Here is a 19246-nt window from a genome sequence, read left to right as displayed (position 1 = left end):
ATGAATACGATCTTCAATCAAAAGGAAATGGACGAATATTTGAATGCTACCGACCCCGATCTGAATTCTGACTTGCGATGCAGCCTGAAACATAATCACACAATGTTCGTTTGTTGGCCAGAGGAGAACTGGCTCCCTGACTAAGACTGGTTTCTCCCAAGGTTTTTTCCTCCATTCAGTTACCTGATGGGGTTTGGGTTCTCTCTCTGGCTTGCTTAGTTGGGGACACTTAATATTCAACAATATTAATGATCTGACTGTACTGACACTGAGGATATGTATGAGAATTGAAATGAGCTGGACGATGACATCACTGTTTTCTGCAGAACTGCTTATAGATTAAATTAACTAATTTAATAATTGATGATCTATACAACAGAACTGAATCAACACTGAAATGACTTCAGCTGACCAACAGCTGAAATGTATAATTTTCCTGTTATCACTATAAAGCTGCTTAGAAACAATCTCTATTGTATAAAGATATATATAAATTTATATAAATAAAGGAGACTTGACTCTATAATATGCTCAAAAATGATGCAATCTCTTACCATGTTGTTTAAATCCTCAGATGAGTCACTCTCACTTTTTAAAGACGCCTGGTCTGAAATGTCTTCGTCACTATCATCAGATGGCGAGATCAAAGCTGTTAAAAAAATATATATCAAAAGGGAGAACTGAGTGAAAATACAGAATAGAGGATTTTTGGTTAGCATTTACATTTACAAGTCTTTTTTTGTTTGCATGCAGGTGGATACTCAAACAACCTCTAGTAAACATTAAATACTCACAAGCATCATCACTCTTCTCCTTTTCCTCTTCAGTCAGGGTCTTCAAGATTGGGTTAACACCTGGCAGACGACAGCGTCGCTTCTTCCATCCCTTTTTCCTCCTGTGCAGGAAATAAATAATTGAAAAAAAAAAATACAATATACTGATTTTGCTGAATCTAATTGTTATATGAACTAGAACAGGCATCCTCAAATACCGGACAAAATGACAACTGTAACACCATTTTACCGTTTCTAGTTTAAAGTGAGCCACGCATCAAAACAATGGAACGGTTCACACCACAAGCACTCAGGATCGTTTATGGTAATGAGCTTTCAGGGCTATATCCTCTGATATATTTATCTAGAGCCAAACACGCTTCATTCAACCCCTTTCTGTTCTGTGTGTGTTGATTCTTTCTCCCACTAAAGACGCTAAAGTGCCACAATAACAGTATTTTAATAGTAGCAGAAACACAGTGAGTGGTAAAATAGATATTTTTATCTGTCATATACATAGGACTCAGACTAAATAAACAGACATTTTTTCCATCTACATTTATCATTATTAATAAGCATGTTAAGAGCAATATAATAAATAATAATATTGTAATGTAATAATTGTGAAAAGTATTTGTAGATGGCAAGGAAAGGCAAATAAAACTCTGAAATTACTACTAACCTTTGTTTTCTGCTCATGATGAGGGCGTTTTGATTATTATGCACATCGTTTGTTTGTTTGTTTGTAGTAGTAGTGGTTTAGTTGCTGGTTAAAGGGATAGTTCACCCAAAAATGAAAATTTGATGTTTATCTGCTTACCCCCAGGGCGTATAATGCTTGTCAATGGTAACTCCATCTATAAGAGTCAAAAAACAAGCACAGACAAATCCAAATTAAACCCTGCGGCTCGTGACGACACATTGATGTCCTAAGACATGAAACGATCTTAGGACATCAATGTGTCGTCACGAGCCGCAGGGTTTAATTTGGATTTGTCTGTTCTTTTTTTTTTTTACTCTTATAGATGGAGTTACCATTGACAAGTATTATACGACTGACAGACCGCAACGGTTAGAGTTAAAATCATCATTTGTGTTCTACTGAAGAAACAAAGTCACCTACATCTTGGATGCCCTGGGGGTAAACAGATAAACATAAAATTTTCATTTTTGGGTGAACTATCCCTTTAAAGCAAAAAATAAAAATGGTCCAGACTTCTTAAGAGGAAAACCCTGAACCCCTCATACAGTATCTTTTGTCACATGGCTTTCTGTCTTACATATGTATCTAAATGTAAAAATAATAATAGCCTGATCTTACCTTTTAATATTTATATGTATAGGGCTCAACTGATGATTTTCTAATTATATTATATATATTATATATATATATATATATATATATATATATATATATATATATATATATATATATATATATATATATATAAACCTCTTTGGGCCCAATATCCTCATCTTTGATGACTATTTTGACTGTTTAGGATTTTTTTTTTTTTTTTCCTTCTACAAAGTACTACTGTTTCCCAAATGTAAATTTACAACTATTCCAAAAAAGTACTGTCTGGACCTCCACTGGGAAGAAAATATCAAGACCGGACCTAATGGAACTTTAATTGAATACCCCTGAACTAAAAGTTAAATGGCACACTGTGTACTTAACTCCCCAAATACATACTTTTATTTATTCATACTGAAACTGCCACTTTAATTTTGTGGGGAAGAGGGCATTTTGTTTTGATTGGACAAAGTTTCTCAGCTTCAGTTGTCACATTGTGACTTTGCATGGGTCTGTAGCACAGAAAGAGAGAATGTAGATTTCAAATCTGGTTATCATCTAAAAAACAAAGAATTCTCTTTTCAGAATACTTCGATTAAACTGCTCAAGACATTACTTTTGCGATGTCTTTATGTACTTTTAGAGCTTGAAATTTTTGGATGGGTGGACTTTCAGGAAAATATAAAAATGTCTGTGCTTCAAAGCGATCAAAAGTCTCATGTGTTTAGAAAAGGGTGTGAATAAGGGTGAGTCAAATAAGGGTGACAATTTTCATTTTTGGATTAACTAACCCTTTAAAGCTAGCAGATATCTAAAAAATAATAATAACAAAATAGCACACACACACAAAAAAAATCATTTTATGGCGCCTTTAAAGCCAGATCTTCATTGTACCATCAATGGTAGTATGCCAGATTGATTTTGCTATTATCATTCATAAGGACAATCAACTGTATTTGAATTACTACTAGCAGACAAAAACATTTTACACAACTGAACAATGCGAACAAGCAGCGGCTTACTGAAACTCACATGCGAGCCAAAGCTTTGCGTGCCAGTTTACGTTGTAATATGCGATTATTTTCAGAATCTCTGAGCACATGATCTTCTGCAGCCCAGCGATCCCAACTGCAAAACATCAAAACAACAAATGCCGCAGTGACACCGATTAAGGCATTGAACGTGGCTAACTTTAGTAATTTCATTCGTTTACTTTGTAACGCTAAAATGTCAAATAATTAAACAATATTGTTAAAAACCTAAAATGCTTCCTCTTCTTACCTTCTGTTCCAACCACTGAAATGAATCAGATAATTTGGGACCCTTTTTCCCTTGTCATCTTTTACTGTTGCTATGTCAACAACCTGAAATGCAAAACGCAAATAAACACAGATTTACGACTCCCACGACAGAATGTATGGAATCTAAAGTAAATAAATAAATAACATATATACATGCATATATGCACACATATTATATTTACTGGCTAGTAAAGACTCATCCTCTGCCCTTCCCCCAGTTTGCCACCGCAGCAGCCTGTGCGGCGCATAATGCTGACGTCACAGCTGTTGCTAAGTTGACCGAGTTTAATTGTGTGCACGTAATTTTATTTCAGTTGATATTAGGGGTTACTAGTGTAACGCGGATACTTTAAATTTAGTGATGTAATTCATGTTATTGAAATGTTTTATTGATCGGGCATGATGAAAAGGATGGAGAGGCCTCAGATAGGGCGGATGGAGCGCTAGCTACTTCAGCGAGCTAACGTGCTATAACTTTTCCTGTTTCTTAACCACGCAACACCTTGGACTTTTAATAATATAAATCCGTTTAACGCACACTATGAACGATTTCATAGCAGCACATGTTGTTAAAGCTGATTATATTGGTGATCCTTAGAGACTGTAATAGCAATCCGCTCCAGTTTCACGACCATGCCGAAAAATGTATTTGAGGAAATGTGAGGGGGGGAAAAAAACAATAAATATCCATATGCGTGAAGGCAATATGTACTGTCTTTAGCACACAAAAACAAGTTGTTAAAAGACAAATGTGTAGCAACATGATCTTACTGTATATTTACCTTTGCATCGTAGAGCACCTTGGCCTTGGATGGGTCAGGTTCAAAACAGAGAACTTTTTCTCCTTTATGGAATTTAAATTTCATTCCCCAAGAGTTCATTTGTTCATCGTGGCGAACAAGAGAAGAGGACTCTGAAGCCCCGCTCCTTAACCCGTTGCATACCTTATTGAGGAAGATAGAGAGAGCTGTGCGCAAAAAAAAAAAAAAAAAAAAAAATGACGTTTATGTATGTTCTCTGCTGGGAAGTCCCTACTTAAGTTCGGAAATTTGTAATTATGACCAGATGTGCGTTAAATGGGGATTTTGGGCATAATAAAATAGATTCGTTGGACAATTTAATATTTTTCTCTGTCTTTTGATTCCACACAAAGATTTGAAGAATTTAGCATTGCAATGTCATGAAAAGCAAAACAAATTCATATATGCTTTATCTGCTGCATTCAAGTGCACATTAAAGTTTCATAGGTCTGTAAATCTCCTATCTCCAAGTCGGGGGTCCGTTATTACGACAAGTCACGAAAGTCAGAAACATGACATATGTAGCCTGAAAATATTATTGTGAACAACTATCTAAATTCAAAATTATGAAAAACTGTTTTATTGCTTATTGTCTAACAACTTGTGTATGCAAATGGTGAAAGTTGAGAGATTCATTCATTACACCATTTACTACAGACTTGCTTGCAGCTCAATAATCCTAACATAAATATATGTTAAATTATATGTTATTATATTGTTTATATTAAAGATTAGTGTTTCGGAAATCATAATTACAGTATTCCCTATTGCTATGTGGGCCATGTCAGATCTTTTTCCACCTTTTTAATGTAATACTGAAACCAACATTGAAGTAACGAACAAATAGAAACATAATAGCCTAATTGCTTGAAACACCTTTTAATACAGCAGCCAGTGACAACTTATATTTTTCTTTTCTTTTTTCACTTTTCCTTGCAAAAGACCTCCAGACTGATATTGCAGGGGGATCTCCTGTGTACATAATTCATTCTATCTTGACTACTGCCCCAATCCTGGGTGAATAGGATCAGTGGCGCCTGCAGCCGTACGGCTGTACGCACTGTGCGTACCATGAGAGGGCGCTAAATAATGCCATTTTTATTTTTTTACATAATTTTTAAATTGATTATTAAAATCTATCTGCATACATTCAAGACATATTAAAAAGCACGAGACAATGAGAATAAATAAAGGTGTGCGTTTGTGTGCTGTAAAGTCAAATGTGTGTATGTGCGTGCCTGGGTGGGCGTGGGGGATATGGGTGAAAATAAATCTGATTGGCTAATTTAGTTTCGTCGTTTTTTTCACATGAAAAATGACATTACAGATAGTTAATATTTTAAAACGTGCTCAAAATGAGTAAACACTCTCTAAAACAGCTAAAGTCGATTGAAATATTTGCAAAAAGGCCTAAAACTATTGAGTATGAGAAATGAAGCCTCTTAAATCTTTGAAGCTTTTCCCTAAATTTTTTTCGGGAAAGGTTTCAAAGCATCAAGAGTGTCGAAAACAGTGCCATCTTTTGGCAGTAAAAATTTACAGCAGCCATAAACCTGAGTGCGCAGCTCCGTTGTTTTATCCATTAAGGGTTAGTTCACCCAAAAATGAAAATAATGTCATTTATTACTCACCCTCATGTCGTTCTACACCCTTCGTTCATCTTCATTCATCTGAACTGTTTTAAATATGTTTTAGTACCTTTATGGATCTTGAGAGAGCAAATGTCATTGCTTTGAATGCAGGCCTCACTGAGCCATCAGATTTAATCAAAATATCTTAATTTGTGTTCCGAAGATGAATGAACGTCTTACGGGTGTAGAACGACAATAAGTAATAAATGTAATAAATGACATAATTTTCATTTTTATGTGAACTAACCCTTTAAGCACAAACAAAAGCCTGATGACGCTAAATGTGTTTAGTTTTCTGATAATAGAATTCACATATTAAAGTGTGGCAATAAATTAAATGTAACAACAAAAACAATAATTATAATAATACTAATAATAGGCCTACTTACTGACTTGTTTGAGCAAGTAAATTGTGCTGTTATTTTATTGTTTTTATACTGTTTATATGACAGAACATATGCTAATGTAATATAGGCTACAGGCTTATAGGCCTATATTTAAAATGTTAGTAAAAGGACTTGAACTTCCATATAGTAGTGGTCTGGGTTCAAACATTCTGACACGCAAAGTGAAGCACGTGACTGGAAACAATGTGAGGCTTCCTTTTTCGTTACTCATATGTTTCTCTGAAAACAATACGCACATTTCGGGACAAAGCCGCTCAGAGAAAACGTAAAAAAAAAAAAAAAAAAAAAAAAAGTTCACGAAGCATCTATCTACACAAGCACATTAGAGTGGTTACGTTCATCAGATTTTCTAAGTGGGGAACAGGAAGACAGTCGATTACTCGATTTGTAGCCTACAGCATTAGATCGTTCCTACCAACTCAATGATTAATTTAATTGGTAAAAAAAAAAAAAAAAAAAGTTCTGTGCGTACCCTGAGATAAAATCCTGCAGGCGCCCCTGAATAGAATCAGCCTCATGATGCTTGCATCACCATGCTTCATTATTGGTGTTGTTTGGGTGATAAACAGTCTTGTTTTTGTGCCAAACAACCTTTTAAAATTATGGCTCAAAAGTTTGGTTTGGTTTCATCAAACTATAAAACACTTTGCCAATTGTTTGTTTGTATTAGATACCAGTAAAATTTCACAATTCTTGATTCCAATTTCGATACCACAGCAAAAACTACTATAAAGTTCAAACATTATTGAAGACAAGTGAAAAGTCAGTATTAGAACAAATAAACAAATTTCAAGCAATATCACAAATAAATACAATAGAACAAAGATGAAACAAATGAAATAAAACAATGCTTAAAGTTTTACAGGTAGGTCAAACAGTAGTATTTAGGTACAGAAATTAAAATAAAATATGACCTCATAAGAAGGCCCAAACCAGCAAACATTAAAAACAATTTTATATATAAATATATCGATCAAAAAAGTAATAAATAAATAAATAAATGACTTAAGAAATAATTCATTTTTAATTGAATTTAATCCTGAATTTATTTTTTATTATTATTTTTTCTTCATTTATTTATTTTTAAATTTATTTTTTATTATTTTTAACATTTATTTATTCTTTAATTTAGCATGCTGGCTAGACTATTGGGCTACTAAGACAACGACTTGCACATTTGCCATAAAATTAACTGGCGCATTTTCTAAATTAAGTGTACTATTTTACTTAAAATTATCTGCCAGTGTGGTAATAAAAATAATCTTAATGCAAACGGAAAACAAGATTATTCGGAGTGTCTATTACTAAGTGTGAATTTACAGTAGGTCTGCCCACCAATGTCAACACAACACACGTGGTCAGTGGCTTCAGTGGTGTAGGTAGTAACGCATTGAATGCGGAGAACTAACCTGTGACGTGATTGACCGGGTTCGAATCTGCTGTTTTCCAAGTTAGCTCTTCTCCCTTTTCCCATCACATATCACATCAGAAAGGCATTTACTTTGGAAAAAAAATGAAGAAAATGTTCTAAAAGTGGAAGTAAATTGCCTAATGAGTGTTTAATAATGTTAAAATCATTTACACTCTGTTATTATTGCATCCTGTTAATGTACAGGTGCAAATAATATGTATCTGCCAGTATAAAATATAAATAGAATCTAATTACTATTTACACTTATTGCAAAGAACTGCTGCTACTTTTAGCCTACATGGTAAATAGAACATAATTTGCTAAATAAAAAAATGCACTTAAATTATAATCATTTGATCATGGCTTTTCATAGTCATGGTGCACGCACTTAGTTGATTGAACTAACCCAATTCAGCTGTTCTGAAACAGAAAACGTATTCAGTTAATAACGTAACCTCGGTTCCCTTAGATACGGAACGAGTACTGTGTCGTTCGTCTTATTAATTAATATTGATCATTATTAATAAGACAAGACGCTACGGGAAAAATTCATTTTTCTCTGATTCTGAAGCCTTTATACAATCACGCAGTGTGAAATGCACGGCCATTGGTTCGTGAAGTTAAAGTAAATGAACCAATGACGGCGCGGAACGCGTGAGCCAATGGTGAGCGAGCCCGCTCGAGCCCGCCAAAAGGGGCGGGGTCTCGGGCTATATAAGTGGCCGTCTCACCATGGCAAATCGATTAAATTCGACTGAAGCGACGGCATGAGGCGTCTTGCGCGTAATGCAGCAAAGAACATTAGTAACCGAATACGTTCCCTTGCGATTCTACATGAAAACTGCGTCGTTCGTCTTATTAATTAATTAATATTGATAATTATTAATAAGACAAGGAGGAGGCCATACCTCTTGTTGAATGCGCTCTCACACCCAAGGGGCATTGAAGGCCTTATGAGGAGTAAGCGAGTGCTATAGCGTCGACTATCCATCTGGAAAGCCTGGGCTTCGTGACCGGAAGACCTTTTGTACGGCCACCAAAACAGACAAAAAGCTGTTTCGCCTGATGAAAGGAGGCGGAACAGTCAATGTAAGACCTCAGGGCTCTGACAGGACAGAGTAGGTTCAACTCCTGTTCATCCTGAGAAGGAGGAAGAGCGGAGAGAAGTACCATCTGTGCCCTAAAGGACTTTCGGGACATATCCATGTCTCGGTTTCAGGACGACTTTGGAGTCGTTAGGCCCGAACTCAAGACACGAGGGGCTCATAGAGAGCGCCTGTAAATCTCCCACATGCTTAACTGATGCTAAAGCTAGCAGCAAGGCAGTTTTCAGCGACAGGGGTCGTAGGTTGGCAGTCTGGATTGGCTCAAAGGGAGGGCCTTTAAGGCCTCTAAGAACCACAGAAAGATCCCAGGTAGGAACCGTGAGGGGACAAGGGGGATTCAACCTCCTGGATCCCTTAAGGAAGCGAACAACAAGGTTATTTCTCCCTATCGACTGCCTCGCTATAGGAGAGTGAGAAGCTGCTATAGCTGCAAGTGGGAGTACGGCCTCTATCCATTAAGTTTTGAAGGAAGGACAATATCTGGGATAAGCCCTTACCCTGGGCTGTACACCAGGCGGCAAAGATGGCCGATTTCAGGGAGTAGAGACGTCTCGTAAGCGGAGCTCTGGCCTGAGAGATAGTGTTTAAGACATTCTCAGGGAGGCTTGCAGGCTCCCATTGAGAAACCACACATGAAGGTCCCACAGCTCGGGTCTGGGGTGCCATATTTTCCCTCTCGCTTGGGAGAGGAGGTCCCATCTCAGAAGGATTGGCCATGGCTCCAGGGGTGATAACTCCGAGAACCATGGTTGGGTTCTCCAAATAGGAGCCACCAGGAGGACTTTGTGAGCACCTTCCCTGACTCGTCTGATTACTTGGGGAATCAGCATGATAGGAGGAAAAGCATAAAGGAGGAGGCTGGGTCAGTCGTGGGCCAGCGCGTCCCTGGCTTTTGAGAAATATATTGGGCAGTGATGATTGTCTTCTTAGGCAAAGAGGTCGACCTCTGCCTTCCCGAAGATGCCCCAAATTCTCTGGACTGAGCGGGGGTGGAGTGACCATTCCTCTGAGAGAAGGTTGCTCCTGGACAACATGTCCGCCCCTATGTTCAGCATGCCCTGTATGTGTGCTGCTCTCAACGAGAGCAGGTTGCACTGGGCCCATTCTAGGATGGTTTTCGCTAGAGTGAAGAGGGGCTTTGAAGAGAGGACGCCCTGGTGATTTATGAAGGACACCACCGTCATGCTGTCTGACCTGACCAAGATGTGGTGTCCCACCAGGAGAGGAAGGAAAACCTGGAGAGCTCAATATACCGCCATCATTTCCAAGCGGTTGATATGTAGCTTGTTTTCCAGGCCGTTCCAAGCACCAAAGGCCGGACGGTTGTCACGCAGAGCTCCCCAACCCATCTTGGAGGCATCTGTGAAGATGACCTTCCTCTTGTCTATCGTCCCAATTGCCACGCCCTGCTTGAACCAGCAAGGGTTCGTCCAAGGGGCCAGGGTTGTGACATATGCCCGGTTCACCTTGAGCGAGCAACGACCATGTTGCCAGGCTAGGGGCGGGACTCGTGGTTTCAGCCAGAGGGCGCATGTGAAGCAAGCCCAGCTGCAGAGCCGGAGATGCTGAACTCATCAGACCTAGCATCCTCTGAAATGTTCTGAGCGGCAGAGAAGTCCCGGGCGTAAAGGTTTGTACAAGCTGCTGAATGGCCAGAGAATGCTCTGGAGTGACTGTGGCCCTCATGTGGGTTGAGTCTAAAATTATCCCCAGGAATGACACGTTGGCTGGGAGATAACAAGCTCTTTGTAAAATTGACCCTGAGCCCCAAACACTCTAAGTGGTTGAGGATGATGGATCTGTGCAATATTAGCTCCGCCTCCGACTGGGCCAGAATGAGCCAGTCGTCGAGGTAGTTCAGTATGCGCACACCCATCCGTCTCAGAGGAGAGAGAGCCTCATCCATGCACGTCGTAAAAGTGCGGGGAGCCAGAGATAGCCCGAACGGAAGGACCGTGTATTGAAATGCCACCCCTTCAATGGTGAATCTCAAGAATCACCTGTGATGGGGGGCTATCTGGATGTGAAAATGTGTGTCTTTCAGATCCAGGGTAAAGAACCAGTTTCCCGGGCGTACTTGTTGGAAGATCTGCTTCAAAGTGACCATTCTGAATGAACGCTTTATCAGGGCCCTGTTCAGATGTCTGAGATCGAGGATGGGTCTGAGACTGCCATCCTTTTTTGGAACAAGGAAGTACCTGCTGTAGAAGCCTAATACACTCAGTGCTGGGGGAACCACTTCTATGGCTCCTTTTGCCAGCATGGTGTTCACCTCGGAACGCAGGACATGCATGTCCTTGCTTTCCACAGAGGTCTGGGGCACGCCGTTGAATAACAGGGCCCGTTGAGTGAATTGGAGTACATAACCTTGTTCAGCACCCAAGTTGACGCTCCGGGGATGGCCTGCCAGGCCTCGGCCCACGTGGCAAGTGGCTGGATAGGTCGCTGTGAGGGACTGTGGTGCACACATGGGGTGAAAGAGGAATTCTGCTCTCTTCCTTTTTTTTTTTTTTTTGAGTATGTTTGTGTTTTATTTTGTCTGCTACCACATCGGTTATACACTTAGGTGCTTATACACTTAGGCACTTAATAAACACATTTTCCCAGCACCCAGAATTGAACGGGGTGACTGGGAACACATACGAGGCTGTTTGGGTCAGTGAATGCGGCTTGCAGGGTGGGGCCAGCAAGCAAAGCGCACAGTGACTCAACATTTGATAACAAACACCAGAGAAATCTGCTTTATCAGAATTAATATATTCCACGAGTCTCACCTGAGTCAGGGGAGAGCGTCATGTCATATTCAGCTGAGCGCTGTCAGCATTGAGCTTGTTCTAGCACTCTTGTAGTGAGACCACACTCCCTCAATGAACGCGGGGCGTGGCCGGCAAACGACACGCTCAGAGATTGGGTATTTTACAACAAACGCTGGAGAAATGCTCTTTCAGAGTGAATATATACCATGAGTCTCAACTGAATCAGGGGAGAGCATCATGTCATATTCAGTTGAGCACTGTCAGCATTTAGATTGTTCTAGCACTCTTGTAGTAAGAACAAAATTCCTCAATTAACGCGGCTTGCGGGGGTGGTCATGAGTCTCGCCTGAGTCAGGGAAGAACGTCATGTCATATTCAGCTGAGCACAGTAGTGAAAACACAGCACGCGGCTTCCGCATGGGACTTCCCCAGACGTTGCACGCACTCAGTGTGCCTGTCATCAGCATGCAGAGAGGTTCTGCACATGCCACAGCTGTGGTGCGACATTTGCAACAACGTCACAGAAATTTGCTCTTTAGAAAGCTCTTATATTTATAATGCAACTACGTTGCAAAAGGATACACCGAAGTGCACTCGCTCGATGCTGCAGGCGGCTCGGGGGCGAAGCGCTGACCAGGCTGCTTGAGAGCAGTGAGCTGATCTGGTTGCTGTCAAGTCAAGTCAAGTCACCTTTATTTATATAGCGCTTTTTACAATGTAGATTGTGTCAAAGCAGCTTTACATTGATAACTGGTACATTGTTTGGCTGCACAGCAGCTCTTAAAGAATAGTGTCAATGCAGGCAGATCAAAGCACTGTTGAATATCAAATGTCAAGTCAAGTGTCCCCAACTAAGCAAGCTAGAGGCGACAGCGGCAAGGAACCCAAACTCCATCAGGTGACATTAGGTGGCAGACAAGTGGCAAATTGGTGTTAAAATGGAGAAAAAAAACCTTGGGAGAAACCAGGCTTAGTCGGGGTGCCAGTTCTCCTCTGGCCAACAGTGCTTTGTTACAATTCAGGTTGCTATCATAAGTCCAATAGGATCGCAACATTAAAAGTATTTATTTCAGTTCCATCCAATTGAGGATCGTATTCATCACGCCAGTATGGACGGTTGTTGAGGAACTGTGTCGTGGCTGTCGTGTCGATGAGGCCCTCACAGTGGATGATCTAGTTGACTCAATCTCTGCTGATACGTCAGGGCTGCGTTGTGGTCGTGTCAAGGTGCAGGTCCTTGGTCTCACCTGGATACGGCCCGGATCCGGTTGACTACGGTGAACCTCGGGATAAACAGAAAGACTAATATTAGCGTAGATGCCATTCTTCTTCTGATGTAACGAGTACATCAGGTGTTATAGGAAGTGTTCCTGGTTCCGGCTGACCTAATTTATGCAGCCTAATAATCCTTTAACGGATTTGAAAATATAAATTGGTAATGTGTTATGTGTATGCCAGGTTGAAGAGATGCGTTTTTAGTCTAGATTTAAACTGACAGAGTGTATCTGCTTCCCGAACAATGCTAGGAAGATTGTTCCAGAGTTTAGGTGCCAAATAGGAGAAGGATCTACCACCTGCAGTTGATTTTGATATTCTAGGTATTATCAGCTGGCCTGAATTCTGAGATCGCAATAGACGTGAAGGACTATAATGAATTAGGAGCTCACTCAGGTACTGGGGAGCTAAACCATTTAGTGCTTTGTAAGTAATTAGCAAGATTTTAAAATCTATACGATGTTTAACACGAAGCCAATGCAGCGTTGACAGAACTGGGCTAATATGGTCATACTTCCTGGTTCTAGTAAGAACTCTAGCTGCTGCATTTTGTACGAGCTGTAGTTTATTTATCAGGCGAGCAGTACAACCACCCAGTAGAGCATTACAGTAATCTAGCCTTGAGGTCATGAACGCATGAACTAACTGTTCTGCATTTTTCATTGAGAGCATATGTCGTAGTTTAGATATATTTTTAAGATGGAAGAATGCGGTTTTACAGATGCTAGTAACATGGCCTTCAAATGAAAGATTGGTATCAAAGAGCACACCCAGGTTCCTAACTGACGACGAAGACTTAACAGAGCAGCCATCAAGTGTTAGACAATATTCTAGGTTATTACGTGAAGAAGTTTTTGGTCCAAAAATTAGAATCTCTGTTTTTTCTGAATTTAGTAGTAGGAAATTACTGGTCATCCAATTTTTTATATCAGCTATGCATTCCGTTAATTTTGTGAATTGGTAAGTTTCGTCAGGGCGCGAAGAAATATAGAGCTGAGTATCATCAGCGTAACAGTGAAAACTAACGCCATGCTTCCTAATGATATCTCCCAAGGGTAGCATGTACAGAGTGAACAGCAACGGTCCTAGTACTGAGCCTTGTGGCACTCCATACTGAACTTGTGATCGATATGACATGTCTTCGTTTACTACTACAAACTGATAACGGTCAGATAAGTATGATTTGAACCATGACAATGCAATTCCACTAATGCCAACATAATTTTCGAGTCTATTTAAAAGAATATTGTGATCAATAGTGTCAAATGCTGCACTAAGATCCAGTAACACTAATAGAGAGATACAACCACGATCTGATGATAAGAGCAAATCATTAGTAACTCTAATGAGAGCAGTCTCAGTACTATGATACGGTCTAAATCCTGACTGGAAATCCTCACAGATACCATTTCTTTCTAAAAAGGAACATAGCTGTGATGATACTGCCTTTTCTAGTATTTTTGACAGAAAAGTGAGATTTGAGATCGGCCTGTAATTGACTAATTCTCTAGGATCAAGTTGTGGTTTTTTAATAAGAGGTTTAATAATAGCCAGCTTAAAAGTTTTTGGTACGTATCCTAATGATAAAGATGAATTTACGATATTGAGAAGAGGGTCTATGACCTCTGGAAGCATTTCTTTCAATAGCTTAGTCGGTATAGGGTCTAACATACATGTTGTTGATTTTGATGATTTAACAAGTTTAGACAATTCTTCCTCTCCTAAAGCAGTAAATGAATTGAATTTTTCCTCAGGGACACTACAATGCACTATCTGACACGATACTGTAGTAGACGGTTGCATGGTTATTATTTTTTCTCTAATATTATCAATCTTGCAAGTAAAGAAGTTCATAAAGTCATTACTGCTGTGCTCTTTGGAAACATCAGAAGTTGAAGCTTTATTTCTTGTTAATTTAGCCACTGTATCAAATAAATACCTAGGGTTGTGTTTATTTTCTTCTAAGAGTTTTGAAAAATAGGCAGATCTAGCAGATTTTAAGGCCTTTCTGTACTCAATCATTCTCTCTCTCCACGAAATACGAAATACTTCTAGTTTTGATTTCTTCCAGCTGCGCTCCATTTTTCTGGCTGCTAACTTTAGGGCCCGAGTGTGCTCATTGTACCATGGCATTGGATTAATTTCCTTAATCTTTTTTAAACACAAAGGAGCAACTGAGTCTAATGTGCTGGAAAAGACAGAGGCAATAGTTTCTGTTGCAACATCGAGGTCTTCTAAGCTGTCTGGTATGCTAAGGCGATGAAAATGATCATGAAGATTATTTATAAAGCAATCTTTAGTGGTAGAAGTGATGGTTCTACCATATTTATGGCATGGAGGCAGTTTAGCCGCCTTGACTAAATGTAGTATACACGAGACTAGATAATGATCTGAGATGTCGTCACTCTGCTGCAGAATTTCAACAGCATCGATATCGATTCCATGTGACAATATTAGATCTAAAGTATGATTACGACAATGAGTGGGTCCTGACACATGTTGTCTAACACCAATAGAGTTTAGAATATCTGCAAATGCCAATCCTGATGCGTCTTTTTTATTATCTACATGAATATTAAAATCACCAACAACAAGGACTTTATCTGCAGCTAGTACTAACTCTGATAGAAAGTCAGCAAATTCTTTGATAAAGTCTGTATTGTGTCCTGGTGGCCTGTATACAGTAGCCAGCACAAATGTCAACTTACATAATGTTACGTAAAGTACCATAGTTTCGAAGAAATTATATTTGAAAGACTTCTGACTAATACTGTAAATATTACTATAGATTACAGCAACACCTCCCCCTTTGCCTTTCTGACGGGCATTGTGTCGATAATCATAACCTTGAGGACTAGACTCATTTAAAGTAATGTAATCGTCCGGTTTTAGCCAAGTTTCTGTCAAACACAGCACATCTAGATTATTATCTTTGATAATATCATTAACAATAAGTGATTTTGAAGAAAGGGATCTAATATTTAACAACCCGAGTTTTATCATTTGTTTAGCATTATTATCTCTATTTTTTATTTGTTGAACATCAATTAAATTTTTACCATTAAATGGGTTTGGAAGTTTTTTGTTTTTACTAATTCGGGGTACAGACACAGTCTCTATTTGAAAATATCTAGGTGTAAGAGTTTCTATGTGTTGAGAGTTATCTGAATTTTCTGACTTCTGTAACGTGAGGCAGCTAGCAGACGGTCGGTTTAGCCAGTCTGTCTGCTTTCTGACCTGGGCCCCAGTTCGTCATGTTTCAGTTCTAAGACTATGTGCCATATTACTAGAGAGAAGAGCAGCACCATCCCGGGAGGGATGAATACCATCTCTTTTTAACAGGTCAGGTCTGCCCCAAAAACTTTTCCAATTGTCTATGAAACCTATATTATTTTGCAGACACCACTTAGACAGCCAGCCATTGAGTGATGATAATCTGCTAACTATCTCATCACTCCGACGAACAGGAAGGGGGCCAGAGCAAATTACTTCTCCTGACATTGTACTTGCGAGTTCACACACCTCTTTAATGTTAATTTTAGTGATCTCCGACTGGCGAAGTCGAACATCATTAGTGCCGACGTGAATAATAATCTTAGAGTATTTACGATTAGCATTAGCCAGCACTTTTAAATTTGCTTTGATGTCAGGTGCTCTGGCTCCCGGCAAACATGTGACTACCTGACTACACGCTGTGAAGCGGCAGGTTGATCAGCGCTGCACGAGAGCGGCGATCTGGCAGAGCAGTGAGAGAGCTGTAGACTACTCGTAGGTGGCGGCTGCTTGAGAGCGGCGAGCAGAATAGAGAGCGGCAAGCAGGGAGAGGCGAGCTAAACAAACTGCTGCAGAGCGGCGAGCTGATCAGCTGCGAATTCCAGCTGCTTGCAGGTGAAGGTGGCTTCAAGTCTCGTAGATCAAGTGAAGAAGTATTGCAAGGGAACTCAAGAGTTCCCCATATCAGAGTAAAGCCCGGAACACACCAAGCCGACGGTCGGCCGTTGTGCAGTTTTTGTTTTCTCAGTGTAGTGTCTGGGATAGATCCGGCGTAGTCAATCAACTTTGGAAATTTCAGAATGCTTTTAGCCTCCTGAACTGTGCATGTAAATCACGAATCGGCTCCGGCAAGTCCGGGACCAATTGCCCTATTGGCACCTTTGTTACCCCAGTAAAGAAAAACAGAACATATTCTCACCAGCTCCAGAGACTTCAAAGAGTCACCCTGGTGGGACTAAAGGACATATGGTCACAGACACTGGCCACAACCCCAATACACACACACATACAGACACTCACAAACACGCATGGAGATTGTGAATGTACATTTATCCTCCAAATATGACTGTGCCAATATGTACCCGTCGCTGTATTTAAAGGTGCATGTATTTATCCCTAGTATATAAGCTTAGCTATGACTGTAGTTGTATTAGTTTTTTTCTAAACGATAAAACTCAAGTATAAACTGTATCTCACCTTTTATGTCTTTGCCATCTGACAAGTTTGGTCTCATTGTAAAGCTTTCGTTATGCTCTAATTGAAAATGTAGGTCACACGACTGTAAAATGCATTCTTCTATTTTTAATGGTACTTTGAAGAAAATGTACTCAGATCGGACACTTCATAAACCATGCAAATTAGGTCATAAATGGAGACAAAGAAAGAGTTTGCCCGCCAAAATCGCACCCTCATCATTGGCTGATGTATCCCAGGAGGCGTTCTGGCCTGTTGTCCTTAAAACACAATGACACGCATCTCTCAATTGTCTCTCGATTGTCTCTCGCCATTTAACACACGTCTCTCCCGGACGTCTCGGCGACCGCGCTTCCATCACGCACCCCCTCTCTTCGGGACGACCATCTTTTGGCAACAAGTTTCTTTGTCAAACCCTCTTCATCCGTCGCCCTAAGTCTTCTCTCTTCATCGCCTAGGAGACGGACTCTTTTTCTTTATTTTCCGGTTATCTTACTCTTAAGTTAAACCCTTGTTTGAAAATCCCGCCGAAGAACACCTTCTCGGAAAAGGACCAATCGCTTCAGCCGCACGCACCGAAACTCCTGCAGAAACACGAAACGACCACAGCACCTGAACCTATGCAAGTATAGAACCATTCTTTCCAAAGCGTTTTAAGCTCGATGTGTAAGCTGAGTTTCCTTGCTGGCTCTCAAAGGTTTTAACTGTTAGTAAGTTGCCATTCCTTTGATCACCTCTGTTTTCTTGACTTTACTTTCGCTTTCTATATATGTGTATTGTTTGTGTATGTTTAGTAGTATAGTCTCTGTATCCGTAGTTTCATATATATTAAATACATTATATTCATGCTCGATTGTCCTTTTTGCTCATGCAACAAACCCAGGTCACTTTAACGTTTCGATCCAGTATCCTTGCTTTACGCATTGATGCTAGAATAGGAAGTCTTTCTCGTGGCCAGAGAAAAACCTTCCTTTTATAATCGGCTATGAGGAGCTAACGGTTTGCTGGACAAACTAATAGTTTCTCTAAATTATTATCAAACCAGAACTAATCATATATGTGATTGATTATAATTCGTTTTAATTAACTCACAATATATGTATAATTCCCTCTCGGGTCGGTATATGTATTATAATTAATCATAAAGCTTTATGATTTATTATATTCATATATTTCACCCATAAATTAATTAAATACCTGTACAGATTCGCTACATCAGTGTGTTTCGCTACGTCGGCTGAAGTTGATCCTCGTCTGCTTTTTCCGGACGATTCGACATGTTGAATCAGTGTCGGAGCTCGTCGGTCAGTCGGGCCATCTGATCATTCTGACTGGCTGTTCAGCTACAGTCACCTGCTGGTATGGAAAGGCATTTCTTCTTACGCAGGCGCAGAACAGATGTGCTACTTGGCCGTCGGGTGTCGAGCGTCGGTTTGGTGTGTCAGGGAAACTTTGGACCCCGCAGTCTGCTTTCGTCGCCACTAGTTTGTCGGCGTTGGCTTGGTATGTTCCGTGCTTAAGGCTGCGTTCCAGTTAGTTTTTTATGCCCTTCCCTCGCTAACTTCCCTCAGTCTCGTTGACTCGGATGAACGCCATTGCTTACGTTGCACGAGTGCCCACTACTGGCGGAACCCTTGCAATTGGCTGAATTGGAACGTCCTAAGCCTTTGATCACTTGGAATCCGCTATGGAGTTGATTTATTATTTACATTTTTTCCCCCTTACGAAACTGTTTAATGCAGCATTCTACATGTATATAGGTGTGTTGTTTTAGATATTTAAATAAAATAATATACAGTTGGTTGTGGTGGGGTAAATTAAGTATGAAGTAGACTCAGTCAAAATCAAGGGAGCAAGGGTCTGTCCATGTAAACTTCCCTTGTCCACTTCACGAATTGGAACGCACTTCAAAATGGCAGCAGGGATTCCTCCGAGGAGAAGTGCTTAGGGAAGTTCATGAGTGCGTGTCTAAAAGTGGAGTGGAACGCAGCCTAGGTCAACTCAGAGTTCAAGTTTTAACTC

At 40.0% G+C, this 19246-nt stretch overlaps 1 protein-coding gene across 8 annotated transcripts in view; it reads right to left on the bottom strand.

Annotated features, from left to right (window-relative positions):
• LOC127514118 (male-specific lethal 3 homolog) overlaps positions 1–4408 on the bottom strand; it is a 180342-nt gene extending 175934 nt beyond the window's left edge. For 5 of the 8 annotated variants that reach the window (XR_007930569.1, XM_051896572.1, XM_051896611.1 and 2 more), the window contains exons 1-5: positions 4154–4373; positions 3352–3434; positions 3103–3198; positions 795–895; positions 555–649 (exon numbers count right to left, since the gene is read on the bottom strand). Coding sequence is in view for 7 of the 8 variants with exons in the window: in XM_051896572.1 (XP_051752532.1) it covers positions 555–649; positions 795–895; positions 3103–3198; positions 3352–3434; positions 4154–4252 (474 nt within the window). In the remaining variant the exon portion in view is untranslated. Of the gene's footprint in view, positions 1–554; positions 650–794; positions 896–1455; positions 1601–3102; positions 3199–3351; positions 3435–3553; positions 3634–4153 lie in introns of those variants that run through there. The other 3 variants (XM_051896583.1, XM_051896600.1, XM_051896591.1) reach the window with 3 other exon arrangements.
• Between the last annotated feature and the right edge of the window lie 14838 nt (positions 4409–19246).

Source organism: Ctenopharyngodon idella, chromosome 1, assembly GCF_019924925.1.
Source record: "Ctenopharyngodon idella isolate HZGC_01 chromosome 1, HZGC01, whole genome shotgun sequence".
Taxonomy (NCBI): domain Eukaryota; kingdom Metazoa; phylum Chordata; class Actinopteri; order Cypriniformes; family Xenocyprididae; genus Ctenopharyngodon; species Ctenopharyngodon idella.
Note: the sequence above shows the minus strand (reverse complement) of the source record. Positions and strands in the feature narration are given on the sequence as shown.